At 42.3% G+C, this 27,078-nt stretch overlaps 1 protein-coding gene across 2 annotated transcripts in view; it reads right to left on the bottom strand.

Moving 5' to 3' along the window:
• The window catches only part of LOC113034388 (poly [ADP-ribose] polymerase 14-like), a 37,488-nt gene extending 15,325 nt beyond the window's left edge, over positions 1-22,163 (bottom strand). The window contains exons 1-15 of one of the 2 annotated variants that reach the window (XM_026188906.1): positions 21,555-22,163; positions 20,775-20,857; positions 16,546-16,573; positions 16,106-16,174; positions 15,110-15,283; positions 14,056-14,181; positions 12,367-12,468; positions 9,663-11,838; positions 8,368-8,556; positions 8,215-8,281; positions 4,761-4,997; positions 1,825-2,046; positions 1,326-1,431; positions 703-852; positions 543-605 (exon numbers count right to left, since the gene is read on the bottom strand). In XM_026188906.1, coding sequence (XP_026044691.1) covers positions 543-605; positions 703-852; positions 1,326-1,431; positions 1,825-2,046; positions 4,761-4,997; positions 8,215-8,281; positions 8,368-8,556; positions 9,663-11,838; positions 12,367-12,468; positions 14,056-14,181; positions 15,110-15,283; positions 16,106-16,174; positions 16,546-16,573; positions 20,775-20,857; positions 21,555-21,738 — 3,976 coding nt within the window. In that variant the 5' untranslated portion in view covers positions 21,739-22,163. The remainder of the gene's footprint in view (positions 1-542; positions 606-702; positions 853-1,325; positions 1,432-1,824; positions 2,047-4,760; positions 4,998-8,214; positions 8,282-8,367; positions 8,557-9,662; positions 11,839-12,366; positions 12,469-14,055; positions 14,182-15,109; positions 15,284-16,105; positions 16,175-16,545; positions 16,574-20,774; positions 20,858-21,554) is intronic. The other variant, XM_026188905.1, reaches the window with a different exon arrangement.
• Positions 22,164-27,078: the final 4,915 nt, after the last annotated feature.

Raw genomic sequence — 27,078 nt, 5'->3', positions numbered from 1 at the left:
GACAAGTAAGAGCTTCGAAACACTTTATAAATGTTAACCACTGTCATCAACCACTATCTTTAACAGGAATTTAATAAACTGCTACTAAAATATGTTTGATTCTGAACCCTGTATAGTAAATATAGCTTTGAACTTTAAACATAGCGCAATATTAAAGTTCATACTTAAATTCACACAACTATTTCCGTGTACGACTGTCTAGATCCATTGGATTTGTATTATTTATTTAGTGATTTAGGTTGGCATTGTACGTACAGTGTATGTTGGGAATGATGTATTTCCTGTATATCATCTGATATCTAGGATTCTGTTTATGAGCTCTGGACAGTTTTCAGGGAACCTATTTCACAAATAACTACTTTACGTTTGATTTCTGAATAAACTGAAACAGACTTCAGGGTTTTGAAATTAATAAATTTTCAGTTTTAACTGCCTGGTGATGCTGAAAAGGGAGTCAAGTGTGCCATTCCATGTAGAATAGAATAGAGTAGAATAGCCCTTCATCATCAGTGTACATGTACAACGAAATTGTAGGCACACACCGAACTGCGCACACTCTCGCTCAACTGTTATTCCAGCGCCGTCCAAGATCGCCTTTGACACTCCTGAGAAAAGATAAGAGGAGAGCAGTAAGTCAGACGGTACATTGACTTTGTACAGTTAAATACAGACTTTGTGTTTTTAGCACTCAGAAACACTCACCTGCTTTAAGGTTAAAGGTCTGATTGGACGAGTTGACAATGACATCACAGGTCTCTTTGGTGATGTCACCTGACGACACCTCTAAAGCGAGCTGACCCATCTGCATCTGGTACACACCGAGGGAGGTGGACAAAACTGGGCCAAAAGTGGCTGAAACAAGCACACGCAGACTTTCAGTGGATGATTTTAGACCTGCGATTTTATCTGGAGGCTCGAAATAACACCAGTGACTAAGATCCTTATCTGTAAATAACGAGTCCTTTTCTGATCACTAATTAAATAGCTCAGCTGATTTGTCTTAAATGTGTTAAAACAAGAATTTTCAACTGAATTGAATTGATGGGGTTTAGTGGTTAGAAATAATTTTTCCCTCTTCTGCCTCATACCACTGGCCATCTGAGTCCGGCTCATAATGTTTTTAACATAAAGCTAAAAAGCGACACTTGTTGCACAACCTTAACCCATCGTCTATTTACATCATAAAGACACGAGTTGTTACTGATGTTCTTATAAAACTGTGACTGCCATCATGTTTCTATGACCTAACTAAACTCTATTAAATCATCATATAGTGGTTTAATATTAAATAATCACTCATTGTAAAGTTTAAAAGGACTGCTTACCTGAGGAGTGTTGTGATTGGCTGACAGGCTGTTGAACTGGTGGCTCATTAAAATCATGCCGTTCACGCTGGACGTTCCTCTGACCGGTGAACTCTCTGGTGAAACACTGACCAACAACAATATAACTTAGATGTTACTGCTATAACTGCAGCTCAATGAATTGATAAGTTAACAGTTAGACTTATGTTCACACATTACATCATTTTAAACCTCACAGCAGTTGTAATTAGATTTTAAGACAACAAAATTCTAAAAGTAACTATTTGATATAGTCTGGTTTTGTCTGTTTCTAGTTCTTATTGCTTCCTGTTGCTATATTTGCAGGCTGAGTTAATTAAACCTTCTCATCCTTCTCGTACCCATTTCATGTGATAAACAGTATGTACTGTGTGTTACTCTGTGCTTTCACTCACTAACAGGGTGGGTTTGCTCGTCTCTAGTGCTCACTGTCAGAACATGATAAGCACTTAAACAGCTCCTATCAGAGTCACAAACTCACATCCACGGTTTGGCTGTCACTGGGGTGAACGACGATGACCACCTCTCTCAGACAGCGAGGGTTTCTGCTGCTGCTGTACGAGCGGATCTCCCTCAGCAGGAGTTTGGACACCAGGGCTCTGGGGAAGCTCAGGTGTCCTGTCCCGATGGCTGGGAAGGACAACGATGTCATCTGACGTTTCTCAGCCTCCACGAGACAGTATCTGATGATGGACGTTAACTCCTGACAAACAGAGATAAGACAAAGTGAAGCTGGACTTTAGTGACGGGTTATAAACAGTACAGTGCATATGTTGTTTTTTTTTTTAAGAATTTTAATCACTTCAAGATCTTGGAGAACATGTTTCCATCACATGCTGCCGTGGCTGAATTTACTTTTTGGTGCCACTAGGTGCCGCTAAAGCATCTAAAACGCTCTAATCAAAGTGCTGCATATTCTCTAAAATTTCTCTAATTGAGTGTGTTTAACTGAAGAATGCTAACTAAAGCAAAACTTTGGACGTGGCTTCATAACAAGCTTAATGCTGCATTACCATAGAAATAGTATCAGACACTATGAATGTGGAGCAGAAGAGGATCGTGGTGCTGTGGGGATATGAGGCCTTCATATAGACGACCACTGTCTTCTGCCGTTCAGCTTCTCTGTATTCTGTCTGATTATTTTCTGTCTCGATATTTGTTATTTGTCCAAAAAGGTCCCGGCCTTATTTTTTTAATATTCAATTAAAAAGAAACATTTCTTCTGAATCATGTAAGTGAGCCTCACGGTTCAGAGGTTCCTTTGACTTTTCTTTGTTTAAAGAGCAGGGCCTCCTCCTGAAGTTGCCTGTGTGGGCGTGTCCTACCAGCTCTCCTGCCTTAGGTGCCACCTTTTTCTTTTGTACAGCATCAGCAATTACAGGTATTTAAGCACAGGGAAAGGTGAGCTCTGGGCCAGAGAGCCATGTTGGTGGTTGCAGCTAGTGATGGTGAGATGAAGCCTCGTGATGAACTGAAGCTTTCCATCCAACTGGTCGACTCATGGTTCGAAGCATTGTGGTGATTCCTTTGTTCTACTGCGCCATCAAGTGGACGATTCAAGTGAAACAGGCTCTGTGATTATAATGACGTGTAAACCTCTAAACTGAATAAGTAAATTGTTTTCATGGTTATTTATCCCGAATATTGTCTCAGTATGTCTGATACAAACGAGAAAGTGGAAACTATCAGGACAGACATGATTGTGTAACTGTGTAATCATGCTTATGTACATCTGGATAATGACACAAACTAGTGTGTGACGCTTCACTTTTTAATAAACTAAAAGACAGAAATCAGATTATAGGATCTGTAGTGTTGTTTATTTATTTATCTCATGGTGCTTATCATTCGTGACATTTATGACTGTGTGCATGCTTTATTAGGAGAGATGAGATAAAAAAAATCTCTTCCTTGCTGGTTCCATCGAAGAAGAAATGCTCAAGTAACTATGTAGCATGTACGTAATCTAATTCCACAACACAGTGATGGCGAAATCAGCTGTGTTTTGCTGCCCATTTTATTTCGAATCTGGCGCAAACCGGCGAGCCAGTTCCTGAATCAGTCACATGGTACGGACTGCCCGCGAGGCCTCGAACGTCACTGCATGCGTAATCAAAGCAAGCCTCGATACGCACTTCACAAAAACTCCCCCGAGATTACCCGACACACGATTCGAAGCTTCGACACACAGAACACATCACTTTGATTGCTTGCTCCTGCTCAGTGGAGAGTGTGTTTGGTTACTAATGTCTGTTTGACTTACTTTTCAGTTTACTGACCGATGCTTGAGTTTTGTTTTGTTTCTTTAAATGGTGATAGCAGCTTGTCCGTCTCTTTTAGTTGAGCTATCAATAGAAACTTTAATAAAACTCTTTAATTTAACACTTTTAAATTAAAGAGTACTTTTTGTTACTTCCCCCTCACCGCCTGGACCCTTTTAGGGGAACGTAACACCTTTAAATATCATCTCCCTGCTTAATCGTATCTACACCCATCTGGACCACAATATGTACGTCTCCCACAGTGTGTGTCTGACAAGGTGATTAGCAACACAGGGGCACCACAGGGGACTGTCCTCTCCCCCTTCCTCTTCACCCTCTACACCACAGACTTCAGCCACTGCACAGAGACCTGCCATCTTCAGAAGTTTCCTGATGACTCTGCGGTGGTTGGATGCATCAGCAGGGATGATGAGACAGAGTACCGGGCTGTGGTCGACTCCTTTGTCACGTGGTGTGAGCAGAATCATCTGCAGCTCAACGTGGCAAAGACCAAGGAACTGATCGTGGACTTCAGGAAGACCAGGAAACACTTGACCCCTGTTTCAATCCAGGGGGTCAGTGTTGACATTGTGGAGGACTATAAATACCTTGGAGTACACATTGACAATAAACTGGACTGGGCTAAAAACACCACAGCACTTTACAGGAAGGGCCAGAGTCGTCTCTATTTTTTGAGGCGACTGAGGTCCTTCAACATCTGCCAGAAAATGCTGAGGATTTTCTATGAGTCTGTTGTGGCCAGTGCGATCCTCTATGCTGTTGCATGCTGGGGGAGCAGGCTGAGGGTCGCAGATGCCAACAGACTTAATAAACTGATCCGTAAGGCCAGCAATGTTGTGGGGATGGAGCTGGACTCCCTCAAGGTGGTGTCGGAGAGGCGGATGCTGTCCAAGATAAAGACAATGTTGGATAACACCTCCCACCCACTCCATGACATGCTGGTCAGTCACAGGAGCTCGTTCAGTGAGAGACTGAGATTACCCATGATGCACCACTGAACGACACAGGAAATCATTCCTGCCTGTGGCTCCCTGTACAACGCATCCACTTAACACACTGTTTACTGCTACAGCTACATGTTTCTTTTTCAGCTATTTATTAATATGTGATTTTATATATACATAAACAGCCTCACCTTCTCTGCCTGGCCGCCTCCGTTGTCCCAGGATGGACAAACAGCATGAAAGACTTTGTGACATGTGAGGTTGTAGCCGTCAGTGATGATGACTTCCCCGTGCCACAGTGTGTCCCTTCTGGCTTCAGAGTAGATGGCGTCCTGCAGACTCCCTCCAGCCGCTGACAGGATGGCTTTGGACACAGCTCCCTGGCTCAGGTTCAAGTCCTGTGAGATGGTGTTGACGATGACGTCAGTCTGTGGAACAAAAGCAAAATGGCACAAAGTTTAAGCTTTAACAATCAACAGTTCACACAAAAATACAAAAATATTTTATGATTTTCATTTTTAAAACAAATTGGCCGAGGAACTAAATGTCTGCACAGTGTGGCAGACGATACCAAACTGCTTACAGCAAAGCAGGCGTCTGTTTAGGCTGGCCAGATTAGATTTTTGTAAAATGCCAACGTTAAAACAGCAAAAACAACCCTGAGCCAAATATTCAGCCCCACAATAAAAGTTTTTCCTTTGATAATTCACATTAAATGATAACAAGGAAATTATTTTTGGATTTTATTGCATTATAACCACTTTGAAAATATGCTTCAGAAGACATTAAACTCCAGAAAACCAGAATCATTCATGATTCCAAACATTTTTTACAAATAAATAACTGAAAAGTGTGCGTGATTATTTGTGATTATTCAGCCCCCTTTGGAATCATGTATGATTTTCGTTCCACTTCTCACGTGTGCACCACTTTGTGTTGATCTTTCACGTGGAATTCCAATAAAATTGATTCATGTTTGTGGCTGTAATGTGACAAAATGTGGGAAAGTTCAAGGGGGTCGAATACTTTTGCAACCACTGTACATCACGTAATTGAGAAATTAGAATATTGTGTTCTACGGTGTCAAAAGCAGCAGCTAGGTCAAGCAAGACAAGAACAACATGGTTACCAGAATCACATGCCAGAAGGTTGTCATTAAAAACCCTTAATAATGCAGATTCTGTGCTATAAATGTCATGCTCCCTGTGCCTCCCCGGCCAGCCCAGTGTGGCCACAAGTGTTTGTTCTTTTTCTCTCTCTCTCTCTCCTACCTGTCTGCCTGGGCGGAGTTCTGATTGGGCTTCCACCCTTGGCCCACGCACCTGCAGCTGATCTCGAGTGAATTGCAGTCGACCTCTGGCTCTTCTTAAGGCTGGGGCTCTGAGCTATTTGTCGCTGGAATATTGAGTGACCCTCGTCAGTATTGCCTGGCTTCTTTGTGAATTAGTTGTTCCCGTACTTGCTGCCGTCTTACCCTCGTCTATGTTTATAGGTTTATCTGGACCCGCCCATTTTGATTCCTGGACCCCGTGAGTGTGAGTGGGTGTGAGGAGTGTTTGGACAAGGAGCGGAGCAAGTGTGAAGACGTGTGTTTCCCCCCTATTGACCCCCGGGACTAGGGATGGGTATCGTTTAGGTTTTACCCGATACCGGTGCCAAACCGGTACTTTTGAAACGGTGCCGGTGCTCAAACGGTGCTTAAAGAATGGAGAACACAAACTTTGTCCAAAAACCTCTCATGTTTAGCTGTTTTCCACTTTTTCTTTGGTCATTTTAGCCTTTTTGGCCAGGGTGAAGGGAGTATCTGCCATCAAACAAGAAGACAGCCGCATGTAGCTATGATGGTGTTTGCTAGTTCACCTTACATGCATTAATGTAATAATGTGGTTAGAGTACACAACGTAAATTACACACGAACAACATTAAGCTCCTCACGCAGAGAAGAACGGCTGCTGCTGCATCATCATCCTCATCATTCCTGCTACACTGGCAGGGCTAGGGGCCAGGACTCTCCTCTTCGGGTTTTTGGGGGATGTTGCATAACAGGCAACCCACGCACAGTAGATGTGCTCGGTGTGAGGTCTCGCAGCAAGCTATCAAATACGGCGCATTTCTGGGCTTTTAAAAAAAACGCTATGCGTCGCCAGGTGTTTCATCGGATTCGAGGTGTTACCTCCTTTGACAGTATCACAGTATCAGCTTAAAGCACTTGTTGCTGCTGAGTTTGCATCTTTTGCTGTGAAGTACAGCCAGACTTTGACCGCTTCGCCTTGGACATTTTTAATCTGTAGCTCTGCTCTAACAGAACGTACGTACCTGGGCCCGCCTACTATCCTCGGAAACGTAAAATTATTGGCTAGAATTCAAAGTGTATCACAGCTCAGGAATAAAAAACAACGAAATAAAGCACCGAAATGTGCGCTGCTTTTCGGTCTGGTTACTACCGTTTATGTCAGAACCGGTACCCATCCCTACCTGGGACCCTGGTGTCTCCCCCCCCACCCCCTTCACGTGTACATAGCGCACCAGAGTGATTAATAAAGTGTTGTTGAACCGTGCTACCTCAGTCTGCGCCTGAGTCCGTTCCACCACCGTGACAATGAAGGCTTTTAAAACCTGACTGAAAAACCTCAAAGACGCCATTATAAACTAGAAAATCTTTCAGCTGACTAAAAACAATTTGTGGAGGAAAAGGATCCCGAGGGGAACATGTGGGCTTTATGTGGCGAACCACATCCTCTAAAGTGGAGAGCGTCACAAGTTCAAACTGAGTGAAAAGAGCAGTGCAAGGGGCAGAGACAGAGGGTCAGAGTCAGGAGCTGTGATAAGAGCCCTGGTGGTGACAACCTTTTCAATAAAAAAGTTCAGAAAATTATTGGAAATATTAGGAGAAACTTCCAAACAGACATTCAACGGAGTATTAAGAACAGTGTCAAAGGTCCTAAATAACACACGTGGGTTATTTAGGCTGAAACTAAACCATAATCTCTGTTACTGTGACACACAGAGGGCTGACACCAAACTGTGAATGTAAATAGTGATCTGTTAGATGTGCTGATCCTGTGTTTTCAGTGTCATAATTCTCTCTCTCTCTTTTTTTTTTGGCTGTTGTATCAGTAACTCGTAAAGATAGTACTGAATATTTTATTTATGGGTATCAGAGTAAAGGTAAATATAAATGCACGCCACACTTTTCAGATTTCTATTCGTAAAAACACCAGGTATAAACACTTCACAATTATGTGCTACTTTGATTGACCAATCTCACAAAAATAGAAATAAAATACATTTATGTTTGGGGCTGAAATGTGACAAAATGTGGAAAAGTTGTGAAGAGTTGTGAATACATTTTCAAGGCACTGTGTTTATCCTAGTAATCTGCAAAGTTTGAGAAGTAAAGACTAATAAAAAGACGTGTGATAAGCAAAGGAATGTGAGTGGTCAGATAGGGGTCAACAGAGAGTGATCAACAATGGACAAAACTATGAAGGTTTTCTACAAATTGTAATAATCTAGAATTCACCTTTAATCTTGGTTTTTCTGTGTATGTGATCTAATTCTATGTTCTCATGTTGTAATTAGCTCTAAACCAGCAGTTTACAGAATCCTCTCAGTCGTGATCCAAACAGCACCACAGGTACTCACAGTCTGGTCCTCAATGTTTCCCTTGCACAGAATGATCTTCAATCCCTCAGCCGTGGTCTGCTCCAACCTACACCCAATCAGATAACAGCACTGATGACATCACACTATGGCAGAGTTTTATACAACCAAAGAAAAGAAGATGAGGAACCTTACCCTCCGTGCTCTCCATGGCTGGTGTGTTGCTTGGGACTTTGGCTTCCTCTGTTACCCTGATGATTTCCCCAAGATTCACCTCTTTCTCCTCGTCCTCCTCCTCGTCCTCCTCCTCTTCCTCCTGTTTCAGACCAACTGGCACCATGTGACTGGCTCTGACCTCGTTCGCCTCGACCTCGGTGATATCCACTGAGAAACAATTTTAAAATATTTAAGTTCACTTTGTTTTAATAAAATGGTGGACATTCAACTTACATGCTGCATGTAAGTTTCTTTGCAAGCACAAACCCTGTGTCAACTATCTTGGTATCAAAATAAAGCTAACACTTGTGAGATTTCATCAGACGTTTAAATATCAGAATCAGAATCATCAGAATCAGAATACTTTATTGATCCCTAGGGGAAATTATTTTTGGTTACAGTGCTCCAGTATAAACAAACGGTAACAAAGACAGACAATACACTAAGTAAGAATAGCACAATACACACACACACACTTTGAAAATATGCTTCAGAAGACATTAAACTCCAGAAAACCAGTAATCAACATGTGAACATGTGAATTACGCACACACTCACATACATTGGGCCTGTTTTGCCTTGTGCCACAGTCAGTTTAAATACCCCTTGTCCCTTTAAACTCTGAGGGGCTGTAACCTTTTGGAATCTATGAGAGCTCAGCTTTTAGAAAATGTATGGTTCACTTGGTTAGTTGTGGTTCCGTGCACATGGGGCTCGGTTGCTTGTTTTGATGGACATTTTGCGAAATGATGTTACTGCTGTTTTAATTGTTTGTTGTGTTTACTGTGTTGGGTGGTTGTAGAAATGGTTTATAGCTTTTAGCTGAGATTCAGAGGTTTCTGTGGATGCCACACATCCCGGGACTTACATAACGACCTCATGTTATAGCAGATAAAATTGAATCTTCCCTCCTTTTTTGTAGCTCTTTGGTACCAGAGATGCTGGGTACCAAAAACAGTAAATCTGAGTGAAGATTTAAAGAAAGTTATATTGTATTTATTTGTTTTAGGGAGAGCGATTACCACCACACTGTCAGTTATGTAGCATGGCAAAGCTAAAGGTTTAGCACAAGAACTGGAAAAAAGCACATGGATGTTGTTACATGTGAGCCAATGCTGCAAGCCAAGCTAGCTGTTTGCCCTGATTCCAGCATTTTTGCTAATCTAATCTAACTACTTGCTCATTGCAGCTTTTGCTTTATGTTTTATTGTTGATGGGCATCAATGTTGAGTTGCATGCAGTAAAAGTTCATTATTAAAAAACTTTAACATTACCCTGAAGCCCCTGTTCGTTTCCCGCCTGCTTGCTGTGGGATGGTCATTGTAGGTCCGAGGTCAGAGAACTCCTTGCTCACAGCTGTGGCCATGACTCTGACGGTCCTATCATTGTTGTCCACCAGGTGAATCTCAGTTAATGATCTCAGACCTTGTGGGCTGTCACAGTACTCCCGAACTGCCTGGGCTATGGTCTCAGCACAGAGGTCAACAGGGAAACCAAAGATGCCTGAGCTGATCGCTGGCAGTGCAATGCTGGAGCAGTTGGCCATCTCTGCTTGTCTCAGACTTTCTCTAACGGCAGTCTTCAGGCGTGACACTGACGTCTTCCTGTCAAAGTCAGAGAATCGTGGACCAACTGCATGGACAACATGTTTGCAAGGCAGGTTGTATGCATCTGTTATGATGGCGTCACCAGGACGTAGACGTCCATTTTTAGCGACGTAGTCGCTGCTTTCTCTCTGTAGCTGTGGTCCTGCAGCCTTTAGCAGTGCCAAAGCCAGGCCACCAATGTGGTCTAAGTCCTCATTAGCTGCATTGACCACAGCGTCCACACCAAAGCTGCAGATGTCCACCTTACTGACAGAAATCAGTACTCCACTGTTGGTCTGCACTCTGCACAGGGTAGTTTCTTCTTCATAATTCTCTACTTCCTCTTCTTCTTCCTCTTCAATCTCTGGACGAAGGAGAATAACACATCTTAACTCATTCATTATTGTAGGCAGGAAAATGCTTCCTTGGGTTTGGAAGTATTTCTTTGCTCCGGGCTTGTCCACAGTTAAGGTGTCAGTGAAGAGAGCACTGGCCAGTTCCATAAAGCAGGATTTGGTTTTCTGGACATGAAGACGAGCTCCAGCAAAGCTGATTCTTGGCCTCTGTACATGAAAACTTACTGAAACATTATTATCTTTGGCAATACTGTACCATTCCTCTGTTCTTTTCTTTTCAATAAACTGAACAGCAGCACAGGATTGGACACGAATGGTTTCTTGAACTCGTGAGTAGTTCTCAACAAATGCCCTCAGACTCTGGCTGACCTCTTTCACTGGATTCACAAAACCAGCCACTGTTATTTTTCTCTCTGGGTGCATCTGAATGGCCACAGTTTTTTTCTTCGATAAGTTGAAGATATCTAGCAGGTTTTGTTTCAGGTCCACCCAGGTAGGGAGTTTTAGAACTTCCGGATCTTCCACATTTACAATCTGATGAGCCAAAGCAGCCTTCATCTTACTTTCTGCATCAGCAAGGATTCTGTCAGAACTCCCAAACAGGAGAAGCCCTTTGTTGTCGATGGTGTAGATTGCACTGATGCCTTGAGATGTGAACAGATCCTGGGATAAGTCCATGGGATCCAATGTTCTGAGAAAGTCTAGAAGACATGGGGGGACATTCTGTTGTTTCTTACTCATATTCACATTCCTCTCCAAGATCCATGACTTAGTCTTGTAGACCTCTGCAGTGAGTCCTGTAATGGTTAACTTCTGGGTGCCTTCATCATAAGAGAGTTTCATCTCAGGAGAAATGTCCAGAGCAGCTTTCTGGAGCCCTTCCTGCTTCAGGATGTAGAACCATGCAGGGGACAAAATCATTTCCTCAGAGATGCTGTTTGTCTGTCGTTCAATGTGACTCATGGCTTTCAGAAGAATGTTCTCCACAGGAGCCCTGATTCGTTTTATATCATCAGCTCGGCCAGCAACAGTCAGAACTCCTTTGGATGCATCCAGCACCAGGATGGCATCTTCCTTCACAACTGAACGTACATCTTTCTCTGCAGCTGTCCATCCCGGTGTATTTGCTTGACATTCGAATGCCATGTACTGAGACATCAGGCGACGGAAGGCATGTTGGGCCTTACTCATCCAGTTTTCTACATGTTCTGCTGTCAGACCTTGCTGCCTCAAAAACTCTGGCACAGGGCTGAGTTTCACTTCAGGGCCATTCAAATCCACTCTGCAGAAGTGTGGACGCATCTGATCATTGATATGTTCTGATAGTTTCTTCTCCACAAGGAATTTCCAGATAACGTGGTGAACACGCTCTGTGAAGGGCTCGGGCATCTTCCATGTTGGGCGTTCTTTGCTGTACAAGGCGGTTCCCAGTGACTTGTAGTATGGATATACCTTCACTGTGATAGATTTCATCTCGAGGTCTTTCTTTACACAAATCTTTTCCACAACTGCAGCAAACAAGGAGCAGAGAAGCAAAGGTTAGGTAAGTGGTGTTAAGGGGATTTTTTTTAATGTTTCTATAAAGATTTATCCAAGTCACAAGGGGTTTTGAACCTTTTTTTTATCTGACATAACCCCACAGACATAAAACATTCTTCTATAACTCCTTTCATATTCAAATTATTTCATCCATCCATCCATTCGCTTCCGCTTATCCTTTCCAGGGTTGCGGGGGGCACTGGAGCCTATCCCAGCTGTCATAGGGTGAGAGGCGGGGTACACCCTGGACAGGTCGCCAGAACACTAACACATAGACGCAGGCAACGATTCGCACTCACATTCACTCACAGATTCACACCTATGGGCAATTTAGATTAATCAATTAACCTATCCGTCAGTCTGCCCCAGGGCAGCTGTGGTTACAACTGTAGCTTGCCTCCACCAGTGTGTGAATAGGGTTAGGGTCAGGACCCTCTTGCTGTGCGGCTACCATGCTAACCACCGTGCTAACCAACATGCCACCGTGCTAAATAAACCTTTAGGGTCGCTGAAAGTGATGATGGCAGCCTGTTCAGTTGGGATCATGACAATTTTGGCCGGCAGAGTCCAGGTCTTCTCAAAATACAGCTCCAGCATGTCTAGAAATAAGACAGAAATACACAATTTTACAGCTGCTTAAAGGATAAATTCAATTTCTAAAGGTTGGTCTCCATGAAATTTGACAATAACGTGAGGTTTGTGTAATGATGAATGAGCTCAGGAACAGCAGAACCCCCTCAGGACATCCAGCATTCATTGTAAATAACATGACATAACTCTTGTTTTAAAACACATATTTATGCCGTAAATAAAAGTCAGCTCAAACTGACAGATATAACTTTTCCAAAACATCACAAAAAACTCTAATAATATAGAATCTACTACGTGTGAGAATCTTTTTTTTACTGCAGGTGTTTTTCTGAAACAGTTTTGGCAAGAAATCCTGAGACATGCTAGGATCTACAATTCTAATAATTCATCCCATATATTGAAAACACACTGTAATATGTGCTGAACCTCACGAAAGAGGAAAAAAACAGATCTGTTTTTTTATTATATTACACACATATTACAGTGTGTTTAAAGAAATTTAAAACCCGGATAATGTGAAATGGTAACAACAAAAAAAGAAAACCAGGAGAAAAGGAATCATCAACAAATATGCAACAAAGCTTTAAAATACACACAAATACACACAATCAGCAAACTCACATGAATCTAGTCCCTGTCAGGACTCTTGCTGCAGCATTTTGGATCAGCTGAAGGCTTTTCAGGGAGTTTTTAGGACTTCCTGATAATAATGAATAGTCGTCCAGCCCGGTTAGAGACCATATTTCTAAGATTTTCAGGGCCAAGTGCAATAACCTCAGTTTGATCTGAATTCCTGCAGTTTAACTCATTGGTGTGTGTTATCTGGCTTCATGGACAGATAGAGCTGGGTGTCATCTGCATAGCAGTGAAAATGTATGCTATGTCTTCTAATGATGCTGCCTAAGGGAAGCATGTATAATGTAAACAGAATTGGTCCTAGCACTGAACCCTGTGGAACTCCATAATTAACCTCAGTGTGTGAAGAGGACTCTCCATTTACATGCACAAACTGGAGTCTCTTAGATAGATATGATAGAAACCACTGCAGTGCAGTACCTGTAATACCTACAGCATGTTCTAATCGCTCTAATAGGATATTATGGTCGACAGTATCGAACGCTGCACTGAGGTCTAGCAGGACAAGCACAGAGATGAGTCCACTGTCAGAGGCCATAAGAAGATCATTTGTAACCTTCACTAAAGCTGTTTCTGTGCTGTGATGAGCTCTGAAACCTGACTGAAACTCTTCAAATAAACCTCTGCAGATGATCTGTTAGCTGTTTGACAACTACTCTTTCAAGGATGTTTGATATGAAAGGAAGGTTGGAGATTGGCCTATAATTAGCTAAGACTGCTGGGTCTAGAGAAGCTTTTTGAGTAAAGGTTTAACTACAGCCAGCTTGAAGGCCTGTGATACATAGCCGATCATTAGAGATAGGTTGATCATATTTAAGATTGAAGAATTAATTAATGGCAGGACTTCTTTGAGCAGTTTTGTAGGAATGGGGTCTAAAAGACACGTTGATGGTTTGGAGGAAGTAATTATTGAAGTTAGACTTTTATATACAGTCTATGGTTTTTAGGAGCATATGTACCTTCAACCACAGTCGGAGGAAGACTCTCCACTCGGATGTTCGTTGCCGCCTCCAGAGGCCGAGCGGTCAGTCCATGCTTCTTCATCTTTGAGCTGGTCTGACTTACAGAGAGGAATCTCTCCACATCTGCAAAATAATCCAGATTAATCCTTTCAGACTTAAACTGTTTCATCAGAGGATGAGAGACAGAGCTGGGCTATAAAATGTCAGATTTATTTATTTTAGTGTTATTTCTAATAGAACTTGTTTCAAGGTTAAAATCAATGTTTAATCTCAAAGACTGAGCCAGCATAAGCTGTCCACTGATATCAGCTCTACAATGTTTGTAAGGACATTTGAAAGACACGGTTTGAAAATATAAACATCTTAAAGCAACATTTCCAAAATGGTAAATGGCCTGTATTTGTATAGCGCTTTTCTAGTCCCTAAGGACCCCAAAGTGCTTTACACAACCAGTCATCCACCCAGTCACACACTGGTGATGGCAGCTACATTGTAGCCACAGCCACACTTGGGCGCACTGACAGAGGCGAGGCTGCCGGACACTGGCGCCACCGGGCCCTCTGACCACCACCAGTAGGCAACGGGTGAAGTGTCTTACCCAAGGACACAACGACCGAGACTGTCCAAGCCGAGGCTCGAACCGGCAACCTTCCGACTACAAGACAAACTGCCAACTCTTGAGCCACGATCGCCCCAAAACATGAGAAATGAGATCTGGGGTTGAATCCAACGTGAACACTGAGCTCAGACGTGGAGTGAAAGGTTATACAGAGGAAAAAAGTAACCCACATGTGTCTGAAACAGCGTACATTAAGATAACAGTTTTTTATATTTCAAGTTTTGTAAAAACGTATATTAAAATAATTATTCAGTTATTATTTTATAGTTTTATTGATTTGCTGTAAATATGGACAAATCTGCACAATTTATCTGAGTGCTGCATAAAGAGAGTTTTAAATGTAAAATCAGAATCAAAGGTTTTAACAAAGTAGATCTGGGATGCCTGCCCTGTAGTGTAGTGTGTGGGAGGAAAAGTCCAGGTGTGTCCTACCTGCAGGGCTTTTGAATGTGACCACGGTGCTGTTGGATTCCCAGATGTTCTCCATGCTGTAGCCGTTCTCATCCAACCCGGAGATGTTCTCCACCAGCATGGAGAGCAGATCTGTGGACATGTTGTCTGTGACGTTTTCCAAAACCACCGCACAGCTCTGAGACGACTCTGAGTCTGAGAGAAACACGAGTCAGAAACAGCCCATCAGTGTTGGAGGAAAATGATTCTTGATTCCAGGCTGGTGTTCCCTAAAACTTTCCTTCATAGATTCAGAGAATTTGAGACTAATCAGATCTGTCTTTGTTCACTTAAGACTGAAATCACGTGTCCGTTTCCATAACACTAGGGTGTAAGTGCTTATTATTTATTTCTAATAAAAATATTTTAATTGTGAGTCATTCACACTGCTGAGTAAACCTCTTTCACACAACGACTACAGGCGTCAACCTGCGACACTGAGAGTCTGTGACGACCAGGTGAGCTGCATGAGTACAGTGCAGGTCCACTGTGTGCAGTAGTGAGCCGACCTCTGAAGAGGGGGATCCACTCCATCAGGACCACATCTTCATGAACAAGAACTCATCAATAAGACCTGAGAGTCTCATGAACACTGACATTACATAATATAGTAACAAAGTCACCCCCCTGTCTCGATGCATTTCTCTATCCCGACTATTATATCTGCACACACAGCACATTTACTCCACACTGTGAACATCGGCACACATGCTGCTGCTCTGTTCACACGTGCTCACAACTGGACTTCACACTGGTTTTAATACATTTACTGTGTCACTCAGACATTTAGCTCATGCTGAAGTTCACTGCAGTGCATGTGTGACCACAGCTTTTAACAGCAGAGGAATCCAGTGGAATTAAAACAAAGTGTCACATACAGAAATATTACATTTGAACCAGCTCCAGCTTTGATGAGGCACTGTGGCACAGTTTTCATAAATTACTGTCACAACATTTGTTCCATCAGTTTGTTTTTACCCTCTTTGTTGGCAGCAGCAGCTCCACTTCCAGGTTCAGCCGGAGGCTTCTTTGAGTCTGTCGATGAGTCTGAGAATCAAGAGGATCCAGTTTGTCCAGTTTAGAGTAATGATCAGCAAACAGGAACACATCGAACCACAGGCGCTCAGAGAAAAGCTCAGATGAAGCTTGAACACATCAAACTGATTTAAAGTTGATCTTATTGTTTTTCTTCATAAAAACGATGAATAATCAGTCAAATCAGAACATGTTTAACAAACGTATCTGACATCATGACAAATCATGATGTGAATGTGCTTCAACTTAAATAAAGTCCAGTAAAATCTCCCTTCAGTACCACAAACAATCATTGCAGCTCATTTTACACAAAGAAGCTAAAAAAACTAAATAAACTCTGTGATGATGAAAACTGAGGAGAGGAGCTGAGGAGGAGGATTTACCTGAGACATCGTCGCTGCTTGTTGGGCTCTGAGAAAAAACAAAAATAAGATTTAATCTAAAAAAAATAATCTGCAATCAGTTTAATGAGTATTTCAAAGAGTTTTGGTCAAGAAAAGAACAACATTAACCAAAATCAACACAAAGTTGACCAAAGCACTGCAAATCAAATGTTTGACCTCCTGCTGGCTCACAAAGTTAGAACATCGATCAGTCCTGCCGATGGTTCGCATGAGAATGACGTCAACTTTGTGATCAAAAGTTTAATCAAAAGTTTTTATCAAGCATCTGTGTAGGACTGGACCTCTTTAGGCTTGTAAAGATGTTTCGCCCTCATCGAGAGGCCTCTGAGAAGAAGGTTTGAGGAGCTGTCTGTGCCCACTGTGGATGGAGCTGCTGAATCAGGACTCCAGCTATCAGCCACCTGCAGTCCAACCCCACACTCACACATTTGTTCAGGTGATCCCAGTAAGTCATATAAAGGTGGGGTTGGTACATCGAGAGTGTGTTAACGACCCTCAGACCATCTCCACTGGAGACAGCCCGCACTAGGGGTTATTTACACTCCACCAGCTGATTTAGAAATGAAGAAGCTTTGTGGATAAGAGGAGAAACGTCTCCACAGACCTGAAGTTTGTGTTGTGAAGTCGCTGTCTTTGTGTGACACACTTTGTGATGTGAAATTATTTTACCTGAGAGATGCAGGAACAAAAGAAATATGAGTGTTTTTGTCTCTTCAGCAGGAAGTGACAGCATTAGCGGATCACCGGCTGAGACTCTGTCACAGTCCTGGCTGTGTCTCAGCACGGCAGTAGCTGTAAGTAATCTGGGCGCTACAGCTTTAAGCAGCTGCGCGCTCCTGCGGACGGTGATCACTTTCTGGCACAACATCTGGAGCTAAGGGGGCAAAACAATCGGTGCTGCTGTTTGACTGAGGAAGAATAAAGTAGTCGTGGTAAACCAATCACATGACCACTTCAAGATGACAAAGCAACAAGGTGACATATACCAGTTTATAAACTGTGCTGATAGGACATGTAAAACCAGAGTCATGATAAACAACTTATGGAGGGTTTTCAAGTCAATAGCTTGATATGAATTATATTATCATCACACTAACCTCAACTGCGTCCTTTCCTCTGATAACTTCCTGCATTGTTCTCCCTGATTTGTAATAACTTTTGGCAGTCTATAAAACTGCAAATGTTTTTCACAGTCTGACCGATTGGTACAGCCCAAAACACGTGCATGTCCGTGCTTTGTTTAACTCCAGTATCTCCAATATGGCGATTTCCGGTTTGATGAGATGCCGTGAAAACCCACTATACGCGTGTTTTTCCCTCAATAGTTTCGTCACGTTTACTGTCTAAGGACAGCGCAGCGAGCACTCTCTGCTTATGAGCAACAAACAAACAAACAAACAAAAAAACAGGCCATTCGTGTTGGTAGAAAAATGCACCATGTCGACCAATCAAAAATGACATTTGTTTGTTTAGGAAGAGAGAGCGAGCAAGACAGCAGAAAGAGAGAGAGAGTGTTTTGAGACGTGAGAGATTTGTGAGGTTTAGTGTGTTCTGAGTGTGTACTTAGTGTGTAGTGTTGTGGATAGTTGTATGTTGTGTGTCAGAACAATGAGGTGACTGCTGTCTCCAGGTATCAGGCTGGGATGTTCTCCTATAAAGTGGACACAAATAATTTGTGTGGCATCTTATTAGATGCAGAACAGCTGATTGTTCTGTAAATAGTTTGAAATTGTTATTAAAGAAAAAGGGTAAAAGTTAAATGGCTGCAAATAACTTTGTTGTTTGCAAAACTTGAGCATATGATTTTAAAATTTATTTAAATTTATATTTGCATTGAAAGTTATGAAATATGATCATTAAACATGTTTGTGGTTGTTACAGTAAAAATATGACTTTTTCTACTCTGATTTTATGTTTTTTGTCTGATTTTAGATCAGTTGTGTTAGTACAGTTTGTCAAAATGAAAACATGACTGTAAATTCAGACACGTGAGGTTGTGCTGATGAGACCAAACAAGACAAATAAACAGTTTTTAAAGGTGAAATGTGGAGGAAACATCAAAGTAGTCAAAAATGGCCGACTATACCCTGGACCCCAGAGGGTTAAACTTTTATTTTAAAGTAACGCAATAGTTACTTTTCAAGTAATTCATTACTTTTAAAATCTTGTAACTCAGTTAGTAACTCAATTACATTTTGAAGAAGTAACTAGTAGCTATAATTATTTACTTTTTCAAAGTAACTTTCCCAACACTGCTTATATATTGTGTGTTCTTTGCTCGTGACTGGTCCGTCTGTGTCACCGCTGCACGTCTTCCCCGTGTTGCCTCAGCGTCGCCTCCGTCAGCTTTCCCCGTGTTTCCCGGTTCCTCATCCCTCAGGTTGTGTTTATGCTTAGCTTTCCTCGGTGGAGGTTTGCTTAGTTTTCTCTGTTCCACCTGTTTGCAGTATTGATCGGCTGTAAAAACTCACTTTCTGTCCAAAACGTTCTCCTGCATCCATGTCTGCATTTGGGTCCTCATTCATCTATAATTCCACATGTCTGACAGAAACATGTCTGATTACGACCATCTGACCTGTGTGACTGTGAAACTTCATTCTTTTATTCCCAGCTTCAGTGTTTTTCACCAGGCTGTCCACCTTTAAAACCTGCATCTGTATCTGAGACTCTCTGGTTTAAATTTGGGAAACTTTGAACACAGCAGATCGTGCTTCTCTTTTAATCCACGACAGCTTTCCTTCACCTCATGTTTCTCCAAAAATCCAGGAAGGTGATTTTAGGAAAAGAAGAAAGGACATTACATCATAACTGTGATTTTTCTTTAAAGAGTCCAGTGTTGACATATTTTAGTCATATTTAGTGACACTGTGGCAGTGAAGGACCCGACGACAGCAGCGTTGAACTTTTTAAACGTCTTTTCTTTTCTAACTTTCCGGCTGCTTCTGCACACACAGCCCTCCCCTCCCAGCAACATCTTTAACAGGTCAGATATGATTGGATGATGAGGTCAGGTGTGTGAGTCAGACTCCCCTGACACCACACCCTGAAGCCACTGCTCCACCCCTCCCCTGCAGCTCGCAAGCCACACCCCACCACAGTGATTGTTATATAACACTTTAGTGCTCAAACACTAACAGCGCTTTATACAGCACGCCTTGTTTATCCTTTCATACTGTCAGAGCTTTCTCTCTGACACTCACAGTCTGACGGAGAACTACGTCAGGTTAGCACCCTGGCCAAGGATATCAGACGGGGATCAAACGGATGTGAGAAGTGTAAACTGGGAGGTTTGGAGGTTAAGCTGTGATTTCACTGCCTTATAAACGTGAAGAGAACGTATCATCATCATGTCAGCCAGGCTGGTTATTGCTGGAGTTCAGAGGAGCCACGCCCGATCACACAGCAGCAAAACACACAAACAGCAACGAGGAGGAGAAGCTGCAAGTGGAAGTCAGGCTCCTGCTGCCGTCACACAGCCAGGAGTTTATTTCCACCCATGAAGAAAACACCTTTACAACCTGCCACACAGACTGAAGCTCACCCTCTCGTAAGGACAGCTGATCCGTCCTCTGTGCTGTTATTAAGACTCTTTGGACTGATCAGCACTGAAACAGGAATCCAGGTTTCTTTAATAAATCACTCGCTGCATCACAAACATGAAGCCACTTCAGTGACTCCATGATTATCGATGCTTCTGGAATAAAAATCTGCCAAATAGTTAACTGAAGTTTCACTTACAAAAATAGGGGAAACTATTTTTGCCCCTAAATGAACCCTAAAATAAATCTGATCAGAGAACCAGTGGAAATATTCACCTTCCTTTAATAACTGCTTCGTCCTTTTCTGCAGGACGTTTGTGTTAAACTATTATTTTCCTGTGAAATGAAACTCTGGAGCTGTTTGTGTCCTGAGCTGATAAGAAGCTCAGCAGCCATAAAACTCCTGCGTGGATTATTTTACAGTCAGTACCTGATGTTTCCAGATCTCTGATCAGCTCAGAATCAGAGGACCGAGACTGATGTCACAGTTTTCTGTTTTTAAAGAACTAACTGTGATATTTGTATAAAGGGAGGCGCTCGGTGATTAGTCATAAAAACCTAAAGGTGCTTGGTCCAAAGAGCTGAACCCAGAGCAGTGACAGTGAGCAGCAAACAGGAAGCTCTGAGTGATGAAAAACATCCACATGAAACATCTAAAACTGGACTTACTGCTTCTGAGCTCAGCCGCAACTGGATGGTTTTACTGTCCAGGATGATCTCATGATTCTTCCTCGCGAGGACTCGCTCTCTCACTGAAATCACACACACACACACACACACACACACACACACACACACACACACACACACACACACACACACACACACTTTTAATGATCAGCTGTTTGTAAGAGAGTAAGAAACTAATCCCTCCCTGCTTCCACTTCCTGTGAATAAAAGCCTGCTTCCTGTCATGTTTTGGTGACAGCTGCTGAGTATCAAAGCCACACAGAGTCCTGGTGTGGAATCATTTTCATGGCTTTAAATACACGTTTCTAAAAGTGATGAAGGCTCCACGCATGAAGCATGGAAATAAAACCCTCCAGGAGCTCCGCACTGAAGACCAGAGGAGCTGTGCCTCAACAACAACAGGAAGGAGTGGCACTGGAGGGTGAAGTGCATGCCGGGAAATCATCGCAGAGGCTCTGGGTGTTTATTAACCAGCTTCAATAACCGGACAGATGTGACAGTATGAAGAATTTCATATTTTAAAGCTGATGTAAGTCAGCTGCTCTCTGAAACTTTCCTCTCTGAGCTGAAAGGTTAAAAACATGAAGTTCTGAGATCCTTCAAAGCTTTGTGGCCAAACTTTCTCTGCAGTCTGTCCGGTCACAGTGAGACTCTCAGACCTGTTTGTTCCATCATTACACTCGCAGGTCTCCGTCTGTCGGTGTTTTTAATTATTAAATGATTTATTTTACTATCTGAACCACGATGAAGCGCACTCACCCTCCGGTGAGCTGAAGTAAACGGCCGCCCTCGGGGCTCCTTCCTCCGCCTCCACCCGGCAGTCTCCTCCGCTCGACTTCTTCTTGCTCTGGAAGTAAATGTGCAGTTTGTTCTTCAGGGCTTTGGTCTGAGCCGGAGTCCAGTCCCCCTCCACGGTCACAGGCGGACACTCGGATCCCTCCATGCTGCCGTCCGCTCACACACACACGGACACACACACACGGACAGCCGAACACACCTCAAACACTAAACTTTACTTTCACTTTCGTTTCTTCACAAAGAGCAAGAACTCCGGAGCCTGACTCACTGTTTATTCTGACACACGAAACTTAACTGTACAAACACGTTTCTTTAACCAGTCGTTCCTTACGTTCAGAATCATTTTACTCTTTTGGGATGAAACTCAAATATTGTTTAAGGCCTTTTGTAATGTTTGAAATCATAAACACGCAGAGAGAAAACCCAGTAAAGAAATGCACGAATACATTTAAGGGTAAAATACTAGAAACCACAGAAAACGCCGCATTTATTGAAGCGAGGCTGTAAATGCAGAGTAAATATTATAAACCTGATAATCAGCGCTGTTAATGTGTAACATGCTTTAAAAGACAAACAAAATCTACAGTAATAATTAAAAAATGATTTTTTTGAGGTGACATAATTAAAAGTGAGCATCAGCAGTTTCAATGTAAACTAACATTTTAGATTTAATTATGTTTCATTATTTTAAATGTGTTGTAAAGGGAAGTTTACGTGTATTGTTTCAAGTACATTTTGTTTTTCTCTATAAACCTGTTAGAGCCAAATACCGCCCCCTGGTGGACACAGCTGCACATTGCGGTGGGTTTTGTTTTGAAATTGCAGAAAGCGAAAGCTGAACATTTAGAAAGATGACCCTCTGTCTCATGACCTTTCGTTCAGCAATCAGCTGATATATTTTCCGTCACCTGACAGAGAGATTACATGTTTGAATTTTACTTCTGACTTTACTTTCTGCAAAATGATCCAAAAACAGGAAGTTAACTAATGACCTATAATAAACATGCATTAGAAGTCTGTCATAGGAGATCATGTGACATTTAGAATAAACAAAATTCATTTCACAACATTAATGACGATGCAGGAAAAGTTATTTTATTGATTTCAAGTCTTTTTGCTGTAAATGAGCTCAAACTGTTGAATGTTTCAGAAATCCACACAAGAACTTTTACAGGTCAGTTCCTGAATCTAAGACGCAAAAATATTTTTCTGACCACATGAGACGATTCAGGCTTCATAGGCCGCTTTGTTTTCACCTGCAGAGGAACCGTGATGAGCATCAGGAGGAGGAAGAACCACTTCAACCAAAACAGATTCAAATATTTGTGCTGCTGTTTAAAATGACTGCTGCCTTGGTGCAGGTGTAGGACACCTGCAGGTACCTGGTCCTTTGAGGCATATTCAGCAAACAGGACCTGACAGACATCTGCTTCCCACAGCTGTACAAAGAGTTCAGTTTGATGATCTGATCTGTGATCAGGTTTATGTTCAGTTGAAATGATTGACACGTCTCTCTGTGACTACACTACCCATGATTCTTAGCTGCTCTTAGCTGCATGATTCTTGTGCTGTGCATTAAGAGGGCAATGAGATATTTGAATCATAACTGAGGGGAAAGAGGAATTTTCATATTTCCTGTTTTATTGGGGGAGTCGTGATGTTTTCCAGAAAGGTGGAGCTGTGTGGAGCTGCCGACCACAAGTGGAGGATGGAGCTGTGGATTTAGTGACATGTTTGTAAGTGCTGCATTTCCACAGTGGAGCAGTCTCATAGCATCACCTCCAGTTACCACACCTGCTGCTGCACATACACACAAATAATGGTTTGGCCCCATTAACTGCTATTCATCGAGGACTGTCTCATTAGCGCCCCCTAGATGAACTGCAGCCAATTTCGTATGAATATTATTGACTGAAGGAAGTGTCCATAAGTCAGAGTGAACAATCTGACTGTTATAAATGTAAACATCTCAAATTTCGAACGTTATTTAAAGTTCAGTGAGGGATGTTTGTTAGGTTGTCGTTTACTCTGCCCTCAGAGGATTTAATGACTTCAAGTAAAAGAATCATCTATAAGTCTAATACTCGGAGAGAGCTCCATCAGTCATGTGACATCATCTACAACAAACACAAGGGCTCTCTGGAGACGACAGAATAAAGTTTCCTTACAGATCCTCCTCCACCTGAGACCAGGGGAGGGCAGCAGGTGCTGGGTCTGTCGCTAACACATCTGCAGAACAAGTGTGACAAAGCAGGACAGAGTTTCATTTCTTAATAATTTGTTGCAATTTAATTTCTTTACTTCAGCTTTGATACAGTAAACTGACAGTAGGGATTAATATGAATTAATGAATATTCGCCTCCGTCAATGCGCCCAGGGTGGCTGTGGCTGCAATGTAGCTGCCATCACCAGGGTGTGAATGTGTGCATGGCTGCATGTGTAAAGCACTTTGGGGTCCTTAGGGACTAGTAAGGCACTATATAAATACAGACCATTTACTAGTTACCAATATTTCTGTTAGTTATGTCACATTTGTTGGTCACATATGCTCCACAGGCATCACTTAAAGGACTGCACTGATCATCAAGTCAAGAGAATGCAGGGTTATTTATAAAATATGAAGTTCCATTTGTTACCTTAGCTCGTGGCTAAGATGGAGGTGATTTATAATGTCTTATTGTCCTGAGACTAAAACACACATTTCCAACCCTGTTATGATGTCTGGCATTACAGTTTCTTTAACCGTCCGATTCTGGGCAACCTCATCCCACTTTAGTGTTCCCATCATAATTCACCAGTTTTAGTAGCATAACAAACTTTGATCACCAAATTCAGTTCAGTGGGTCTTTCAGGGGGTTGTTCAGCCCCATTAACTCATTACATCACTTCCTATAAATGATGTAACAAGGTTGAGTAAAACACTCAAAATCCAATGAAAGAGGTGATCATCACTTTTATATGTTCAAGTGCACCGTGTGCAGGATTTCATAGAAGAGTCATACCTTCAGCATAATAATATTTCAGAGATGCAGAGTACATTCATCCAGACTTACTGTCATTTTCTTCGTACTTTGTGCCTCTCAGCCGCCTGACAAAGTCTCTCCCTCAGAGCTGTGGTGGGGGCTGTCAGGACGTGAGGGCAAGAAGGGCCAATAATCCAGTGCTGAAGTTTTACACGTTCATTTGATTTCATCATTTGATTCATGTTGATCATCTGAACAGGTTTAGATCTCGATCAGGCGAAGCAATGAGTTGATTTAAAATAAGTGTTTTCATACCACAGTCCCACAAATACTCAACACACTGATGTTACCCTGTGGTTGACATAATACAGCTGTTGGTGCAACATATAACAGACAAATTTAGGTTCAACAAAACAGCAAGATTTGATTTACTGTGGTGAAACTGATGTAATTCCACGCTACACCAGAAGGTGACACTGTGTGTTTGTGTCGGCACTAACCTTCTGAGCTTTGGTAGAAGGATATGAAAAAACAAGAGGTACCAGAACACAATCTGATGCATGGCCCTGTTCTACCTGCTAGCCAAGACCAAAGCAACAAAGGCTGAACAACTCATTCTTTAGAGATAATAAGGAGGTAAACATACACTCAATACTTACATTTGTTATGATGAAGACACTCGTAGACAAACACGTCTGGAAACTCCTCAAATATCAAGCAGAACATTTTTTATCTGGCACATCTGAAGGTGACCAGATTTATACCTGCTATGCAGTTTTCCTCTCCATTAAAGCTTAGATAGATATAAATAGATAAGATAGATTAGATTGATACTTTATTGATCCAACACGTGAGAAATTCAAAAGTTAGAACAACATAAGTGTCGAAGAGAAAAACTAAAAAAGCTTAAATTTTAATTCAAAAGCCATTAAATTTCCTTTAGTCTATTTCTGTGAGTGGAAAACATTAAATGATAAAGACTCTGCATCTCAAGCTTATCTCATAATCGTTGCTGTATTTTTATTTCATTATACTCATAAACTGCTGATGCACACTGAGCCTGTCATAACTGCTGATAAATGTCTTGATTTGATGACGTTAGGCTCTCTGGTCAGGTGTCTTCCTCTCCCCTGACACACCCTTTGTCCCTGTTTGCATTCAGCTCTCCTTGGTTACTGTCAGGACTGTGCTTTTGTTCACTGGAGGCAAAAATGATGCAACATTAGTTTCTGGTGAGAACATTTAAGATAAATGTGAGCAAATACTGAATAATAACACTGTACAATAAAATGTGATGTACTTCTTAATTACATACGCTCATGTGTTGGTATAGTTTAATTCAAAGTGGTTTTAACATGTAGTTTGACCCTAATGTAACATTTATGGTGTTATCAGGGCTTTTCTTGATGATCCAGGTCTGGGAATAAAAAACTCTGAACACTACGATGGATCAGCACTCATCTTTGCAGAACTGCTGTAATTCAGCCACACTGCTGGGGTTTCTAACTCGGGCAGCATCTCAGTCTGATTTAAGTCTGGATCTCAACTCGGCCACTCCAAAAGCTTCATGGTTTTTTTTTTGTTTTGTTTATATATTTATTTATTTTTTATTTATTTTTTTAGCCAATCAGAGTTGGGGAATTTTGTTTTGGATCGTTCTCCTGCTGCATAACCCAATTGGTCTTGAGTTTCAGGGCATGAATTGATGGGTGGACATCCTCCCATCTGCTGTCTGGGGGGGTTTAGATGTCATTTATCTGTCTAAAGTCCATAGAAACCAGAACATGAACCAGCTTCCATTTAGAGGCAGAATATTTGGAAGCTGACTATGATCCCAGAGTTGATCCTTGAGATGACAAACTGCCTGGAGAAGCAGCTGATTGTGACTTTATTATATATTTTCACAAAGTATTTCATCCATCTATCCATCGCCACGTCACAGCAGCAGCCTAAGCAGAGAAGCCCAGACCTCCCTAGCAAATCAAATGAACAGCAAGAAGTACATACACAGAACAGCAACACATAAAAGCAAAGCCCTGGGGTGCACAGCCTTAAGCACAGAGAAGAGAGCCACACAGAGAGGGACAGAAAGAAGGAGGGGTGTCCTCTGGTCCCTGAATTTATAGGGACCAGTAACCCTGCCCCGTGCTGCTGGGTAACTTTCCTCTTGTCCTCCAGCCAAAGACAGCAGGTGCACGTCTGTGTCTGCGTGCGCCTGTTTTTCCGTGTCTATATGTCAGCTTGGGTCTTAGACTCCGCCTCCCTGGGAACATCTCAGGCTCTCCGAGGTATGGAGGTCTATCTCCCCTCACCACACTCCCTGCTGGTGGCTGATGCCCTCAGACGTTGGTGTGTTGGTGGTTCTTGGTGTCTGGGCGCTCATGTATGTACCGGCTCACTCCTGGTGGTCGATTGGCGGGGCCTGGATCCTGTGGCCCAGCTGGGCCCCTTCTGGGGGGTGGGGTGCCCTGCGGCCTCTAGGCCCGGTCCTTTCTGGCACAGCTGGCTGCCGGCAGAGCCCG

The sequence above is a fragment of the Astatotilapia calliptera genome, chromosome 12, assembly GCF_900246225.1.
Source record: "Astatotilapia calliptera chromosome 12, fAstCal1.2, whole genome shotgun sequence".
NCBI lineage: Eukaryota > Metazoa > Chordata > Actinopteri > Cichliformes > Cichlidae > Astatotilapia > Astatotilapia calliptera.
The sequence above is the reverse complement of the archived record's forward strand: the minus strand, read 5'-3'. Positions and strand labels throughout refer to the sequence as shown.